Raw genomic sequence first — 7555 nt, 5'->3', positions numbered from 1 at the left:
ATAGGAAAATGATAGTTTTAACCATGTTGAGGATATATATAATAGTGTTTGTTTATATTTACTGTTTACAAACAGTGGAGTAAAACAAGCATATATTTTGAGTTCTGATGTGCTACGACAGTTGAACTAAGCTCGAGGCATTTAAAAGTTATATTCTTCACGAATCAATGGGTCCAAAAATGGATGTAGTAACTGCAGATTGCCCCTTTACAGGATTCTGTTTTAAATAACCTTTTGATTGTGTAACAGTCAGTGGTTTACATTAAACCCACATTTCCCTGGTGCTTGGCAAGAGCAAAGTAGTAGTGTAGCTGAGAGAGCTTTCACATTTTTTTAACCTTTATTTAACTAGGCAAGTCAGTTAAGAAACAATTTCATATTTACAATGATGGCCTAGGAACAGTTGGGTTAACTGTCTTGTTCAGGGGCAGAATAACAGATTTTTACCTTGTCAGCTCGGGGATTCGATCTAGCAACCTTTCGGTTACTGGTCCAACACTCTAACCACTAGGCTACCTGCCGTCCCTATACATCCACACACATACAGACATACAGTAGCTTACATACAGTACTGCTGGGGCTAATGCTAATTGCTACGGATGTATAGCGCAGTACTGTTTTGGCTTATGCTAATTGCTATGGACGTATAGTGCAGTACTGCTGGGGCTAATGCTAATTGGTATGGATGTAAAGTGCAGTATACTGCTGGGGCTAATGCTAATTGGTATGGATGTAAAGTGCAGTACTGCTGGGGCTAATGCTAATTGCTATGGATGTATAGTGCAGTACTGCTGGGGCTAATGCTAATTGCTATGGATGTATAGTGCAGTACTGCTGGGGCTAATGCTAATTGCTATGGATGTAGAGTGCAGTACTGCTGCGGCTAATGCTAATTGCTATGGATGTATAGTGCAGTAGTGCTGCGGCTAATGCTAATTGCTATGGATGTATAGTGGTTAAAAAGTAAAGGTGTGCTGTAGTTGAGGATGCAAGGTCTGTAAAAACATAATATGTCTAACAGTGCAGTCCAAATCCGGAAAATGGGGCCAGTTTGAGAGGCATTGGTTACACATCCCTTACCATTTTTAAAAAGGTGCGCGCGCACACACACACACACACACACACACACACACACACACACACACACACACACACACACACACACACACACACACACACACACACACACACACACACACACACACACAGTCAATAAATAAGTTTACCAGTTATTGCTAATCCTGACGAACTTCACATTTTTGTATCTAAAAGACCCCCGTTTTCAGTGTACTAACTTACCAATTTGTGTTCACTGGATTTTTACGTATACGTTAGCATGCGTCTCATTTCGTCAAGAGACCCGCTTAGTTTGTCACCCTCGCTTCATAATAATAACAAGATTAGTGGTCTCCACAAGTGTCCCCTTAAAGGACTATCCTATGATCTGAGTAGGGAGAGAAACGCACAGCCGGAAATAGCACCCAAATCCCACGGGAGTGGATGAGAGAACAGGCGGGTGGTGACTGGTGTTGCTTCATGTCTTGTTCCTGGTGAACATGCGCTCGCTCCGCAGCGTCAGGTGCTGGAGCTGGAACTGCAGCACCTCTGTGTCGGCCGGAGGCTGCTTGACACTCATTTTGTCCAGGTTGAGGTAGTCCAGGGACTTGGACTGGGCCCTCTTCCCCTTAAGAAGGCAGAGGGGCAGGGGGCCGTGGTGCAGGGCCCTCCCTGGGCCACCCTCCCCCTGGGACAGGGGCCTGAGGTAGGGGTCACCTGAGCTGGGCATGCGCCTCCGCCGGCGCCCGTTGACCACGGGGATGTCGTATGGCTGGTAGTAGCGGTTTTTGGCTTTGTAGATGCGCGACGCCCGGTGGGTGCCCAGGTCCATGGGTTTGGGGACAGAACTGGGCAAGGCCTCTGATGCTGTTGACGTTGTGGTGGTCGGTGTGGTGATAAGGGTCTTCTCTGGGTTGGGAGACCACTTGTGGGCTAGTTTTAGCAGCTCCTCGCCGGTGGTGAAGCCGACTAGGTAGTTGGAGTCCATGTGGAGGATCTGGAAGCCTGAAACAGTACTTTTGATGGGGGAGCAGGGGGTGCTGGCACAGCGGGGCCTGTCCCCCGTATCGGGTTTCAGCATGGCTTTGACCTCTGCAGCAGCAGGTAGAACAGAGATGGGTGTCCTGGACACGCCACTGACATCCATTTCCATCTTTACCGACATGACCTGACGAGAGAAATAAATAAATAAATAAATATGAGAGAGAGAGACAGACAGAGACAGAGACGTGGATGAAGAGAGCAAAAACAAAATAATAACTACAAAAGTCATCCTCTTTTGTAAAATATATAATTCACCATTCAAATATTTCAAACCATTCTCAGAGACATGGTCCACACAGTGACACTTTGTAACTGATTTTTTAAATCAAAATGTATTCAAGGAATTAATTGTTAGTCATTGGCCATGGTGGCAATAGTTTCATCCTTCAGAACACTGTAATAACACTTTGACCTTCCTTTGACCTTGTGGAATTCTCCCAGATGTGAATTAGTCTGACAAATCACATACTGTAGGTCTTTCCATTCATTAACATTTAGAGGAGATCCCATCCACATCTCTTAACCCTCATACCTTTAAAAGGTGATGACGGAGGCCATCACCTAAAGCTAGCACTAAACCAATGTGTAGCAGCCCAACCCTACTAGCTTAAAATTAACATATGGTCATGTGATATTGGTTGAGAGAACAGGAGATTGAAATCAGCAGCAGAGCGAATGAAAAAAATATACTTTTCAGTCCATGAGATGAAAACAAAACCTGGAGCAACATTAGTATCCAGATATGGGTCCTAGTGAGCTAAATATCTGGAGCAACAGTAGTATCCAGACATCAAAAACAGAAACAGATAACAAACGTCTGGAAAGCATTAGACTTCAATAGCTTGTGTTGAGTTCTGTCCAGGAATGTGGGAAGGGCACGACAAACATATTTAACAAACTACTTGGTGAGGAAAACAATGCTTAATGTAGCTTAATGTTCTAAAACGAATATGTACAAACACTTGCAGTGAAAATCTGCAATGGTATATATCGTCCCTTACATCATTTGTAATATTCATTTTCTTGCATGTGTAATTTCACTTATGCATATTAGATATCATTGGGAAGAGTATGTGCTTGATATTGATCATTTGGAAGGCAGGCAGAACTACAATATAATTACAGTGCAGGACAGGTACACGCGTTTACAATGCATTGGTGTGATTGCACATTGTGTTTAGGTGCTTGCTTGCACATTGAAATGACATGCAGCTTCCCACATAGTAGAACCATCACACTAACACCACAGTTTAGTTGACACATCTCTCAAGGTGTGCAAGCAACATCCAGATAACAGTAAGTGACCTAGTCATTAATGTCACTGTACCTCCCAATGTAATAACCATGTACATACATGTTTCTAGGAACACCAGTTTATATTAAGTGATAATGCCCGAGAAGCCGGTGTTTGGAGAATATATTGGCACGGTGTTGTTAGGCCCGAGAAGCCGGTGTTTGGAGGATATATTGGCACGGTGTTGTTAGGCCCGAGACAAAGTCAAGGTAGCACGAGGGCCGGCAAACCGTGCCAATATATCATCCAAACACCGGCTTCCAGCTGAGGTATATATCACAATATATAGAACCATGCATGCAACTGTGGGTGTTCACACTCCAGGCCTATTCCAAAATAAATTTAACATAATTGTGAACTAAGTTAATTTCTCATCCCCTTAACACCATTGTGACATTTATGTCTAGGGAAAAAAGATAAGCATTTGATAGGCCTTTAGGCTCGTCTGTTTACACACAGTAGATTTTTTTAATGGTAATGACAGGCTATTTATAATATCACTAATGCACAGCTTGTGGTGGTTGATGCGCCTCATTCAATCAGTTGAAAGGAGGCCCATCCTAAAAAAAAACTAGCCAAATAATACTATTGCGTCATGCTTGGCATCTTCATTTTGCTTTCAAATGAGGCCCATGCCCATCCCTGTATGAATTATGGAATTCTACGTTCAAGGCCGTTTAAATGTTAGCGGATAGCAAACTGTAATTTATGTTGGCGTCGCAAATTATATAGACATTATTGCAACGTAAATGTTTCCAAGTCATAAATAGATGTCCGTCTGCGCATCCCGTCTCACACACCTGTCATCTGAAATCCTTCATCTGAAATCCATACACGCTCTCATAGAACATAGGCTACGAAAGGGATTCGGACTAATACATTTTTTTAATGATCATTTGACGCAGTATTATGAATAAAATACGTTAATTTAAGCTTTAATATAATTATACAGATATATTAAAACAGATTTCCCACAACAAAACCATTCGACAGGCCGGTTTTATCCTGTTTTTCCCCTGCTGGCAGGCTGGGAGGAAAATATTAGGCAAGAAAGACCACCATGGAACAAAATCAACATGGAGCGATAACATCGAGTTCGTTTTCAACCGTATGCATGGACAAAAAAAAGCAATCTGCAAAAGCAATCGTAACATGAATAGTAATACAACTGGTGTTATTCTTTCCGGGTAGAGAGCATTCTGTTGTCCACCATTACAATATGGTGCCATTATATTTGACTATTCGGTTGATTAAATGTAGTCTATTGAAACAAAAATTTTAAATGTAGGTGTTTAATTCGAATAATACATCTCCAAACATGCTAGAACGATATAACAAGGGAAACAAACCTGTTCAACAGCAAAGCCACCCGACGTTCACGCCTCTTCTTATTTGAGCCAAATCGGAGAGGAAGAGGCAACACGAGAGGGTTTACTCCGCCCAAAATCTCTCCACGTTCAGCAAATAATTAATTATTAAGCAAGTGAAGAGTTTTTGTATGGGAGACATTTAGTGTCGAATTTATTCAATATTAAAAAATGCATTTCTATTTTGATACGTGAGGCTTATTTGATCTATTAGAAGTTTCGTAATGCTTAGGCTGTTATGAGTGTACTGAGAGTGATGCACGTGACCAGTGGTGACACGTCATTCGGGGCAGGTTGGGGCAGAGCTGCACATTTTCAGCAAAAATAAAATCAATATATTTTTTGGGGCTTGCCTATTTTACATGTTACTTTGGCATTAATACGTGTCACATATCAGTTTTCAAACAATGTAAAAAAAAAAGATATAATTGAGTTAATAAAGCCACATGCAAACAGGTGTTTCAGCCTAGCTCAGAGCATTCTGTGGTGGTGGGGCAAGCCAGCAGAAAATAGGAGCATTGAGCTGTGATTGGCTCAGTGTTCTGTCACTCATGGGGACACTACCTCACAGGTCAAGTCTAAATCCTTTGTAAGGGTAGACATCAAACATTTAAGCCCTTTGGGTCCTGCCATAGAGGAAGGCTCAAGGTCATTGGCCACAGATAAAATGACATCAAATCCTGGTATATGTACATTAGCATTGATTGGACTGATCATGTGAAAAATATTAGCTAGCAGTCATCAGGAATCAAGTCAACAATCTGCTAGCAAACCCTTTATAATCTTTGTCATATGAAGAGAAATAATGAAGAGAAATTATAGATAAAACGTATCGGTGCTCATCGGCCATAAACATTACACAAGTTGGAAATCGCAAATTCAAGGAATCAGTGGCTAACTGTAAGCATTGCAAAGCAACCACTAGCCTGCTATTCAGTGGAGTGGCTGTGTGGATTTTTCCAAGTTCCCACTATAAATCCAGAGAATGCCAGACTTTGATGACACAACATTTGCCCACAAAGGACTGCCGTGCCACCTTCCTGTTTAAGTGAGCACAGCACAAGATGAGTCCAAAAATGTCTTGTAACATTATGCCGCTGCATAAATGATGTAATATGCAAGGGTGATATGTACAGTGGGGCAAAAAAGTATTTAGTCAGCCACCAATTGTGCAAGTTCTCCCACTTAAAAAGATGAGAGAGGCCTGTAATTTTCATCATAGGTACACTTCAACTATGACAGACAAAATGAGAAAAAAAATCCAGAAAATCACATTGTAGGATTTTTAATGAATTTATTTGCAAATTATGGTGGAAAATAAGTATTTGGTCAATAACAAAAGTTTCTCAATACTTTGTTATATACCCTTTGTTGGCAATGACAGAGGTCAAATGTTTTCTGTAAGTCTTCACAAGGTTTTCACACACTGTTGCTGGTATTTTGGCCCATTCCTCCATGCAGATCTCCTCTAGAGCAGTGATGTTTTGGGGCTGTTGCTGGGCAACACGGACTTTCAACTCCCTCCAAAGATTTTCTATGGGGTTGAGATCTGGAGACTGGCTAGGCCACTCCAGGACCTTGAAATGCTTCTTACGAAGCCACTCCTTCGTTGCCCGGGCGGTGTGTTTGGGATCATTGTCATGCTGAAAGACCCAGCCACGTTTCATCTTCAATGCCCTTGCTGATGGAAGGAGGTTTTCACTCAAAATCTGTAAATCTGTGTACCTATGATGAAAATTACAGGCCTCTCTCATCTTTTTAAGTGGGAGAACTTGCACAATTGGTGGCTGACTAAATACTTTTTTGCCCCACTGTATCTCTCAACACAGTCATACACATGATGTATAATCCTGTAATATAATTCTGGCCCGCGATGGCAAAAATATATTCTAATGTGGCCCTCCATGGAAAATATAGACAATGTATAGACAATGGCTGGGGGTCCCAGAGAAGAGGTTAAAAAAACAACTGGTGTTGTAGATTCCCAGAAACTGCAGAGGTCTCTTCTGCTCCTGGAAAGTGTAGAGAGAGTCAGTCATATTTCCATAAAATGAAGGGGGAAAAGCCTGTAATTATTTAGTGACTTCAATAAATAAATTACTCCGGAGGAAGATATGGCTGAGAAACATCAGGCATAGAGACATCAGTCTGCAGAAGTCCTTTGAGGACCTAAAGAAAAGGGGGTTATGCTGTGTGCGAGGAGCACTTTGAAGAGTGTTTTATTCTGATTCTGGTACAGCTACTATCTTTGTCAACCAAAATACATTTCAAGTCGTATGATACACGAAAGAACACTGTCCTCCGAGGCAGTACCTACCAGAATAAATAGCAGGAATCCACCCTCTCAATCTGCAACAGATGCACGGCATAGTAGAAAAATAAGTAAGCCAACTACAAAGTTCGTAGCAATTAAAGATGCATCATTATTGTTTTATATCAATACAACAGGTTTAAAGTCTTGAATTGTCTATTTTTGAAGGAGAAGACCGGGAAGCAGATGGAGTTTTAGGTGAGAAAGACAGAGAGAACAAGAGCGTGAAGGAGAGTGTAGACCCAGCTCCAGCAGAGGAAGCAGCAGATGTCGAAGTTTTAGGTGAGAAAGACAGAGATAACAAGAGGGTGAAGGAGAGTGTAGACCCAGCTCCAGCAGAGGAAGCAGCAGATGTAGGAGTTTTAGGTGAGAAAGACAGCGAGAACAAGAGGGTGAAGGAGAGTGTAGACCCAGCTCCAGCAGATGGTCTGCAGGAGGTGGCTGTCAGATGACAGAGGTGGCAGAAGGAGGCGTCCTCACAAG

At 42.0% G+C, this 7555-nt stretch overlaps 1 protein-coding gene across 1 annotated transcript; it reads right to left on the bottom strand.

The window, feature by feature from the left end:
* Nucleotides 1-1389: 1389 nt before the first annotated feature.
* macir (macrophage immunometabolism regulator) lies at nt 1390-4861 on the bottom strand. Its single transcript, XM_071351386.1, has 2 exons — nt 4744-4861; nt 1390-2224 (listed from the first exon to the last, which is right to left on the bottom strand). Exon 2 carries the CDS (start codon nt 2219-2221, stop codon nt 1535-1537), a length of 687 nt encoding a protein of 228 aa, XP_071207487.1. The 5' UTR covers nt 2222-2224; nt 4744-4861; the 3' UTR covers nt 1390-1534.
* Between the last annotated feature and the right edge of the window lie 2694 nt (nt 4862-7555).

The sequence above is a fragment of the Salvelinus alpinus genome, chromosome 18 (assembly GCF_045679555.1).
Source record: "Salvelinus alpinus chromosome 18, SLU_Salpinus.1, whole genome shotgun sequence".
Classification (NCBI taxonomy): domain Eukaryota; kingdom Metazoa; phylum Chordata; class Actinopteri; order Salmoniformes; family Salmonidae; genus Salvelinus; species Salvelinus alpinus.
This window is presented reverse-complemented; position numbering and strand designations above follow the sequence as displayed.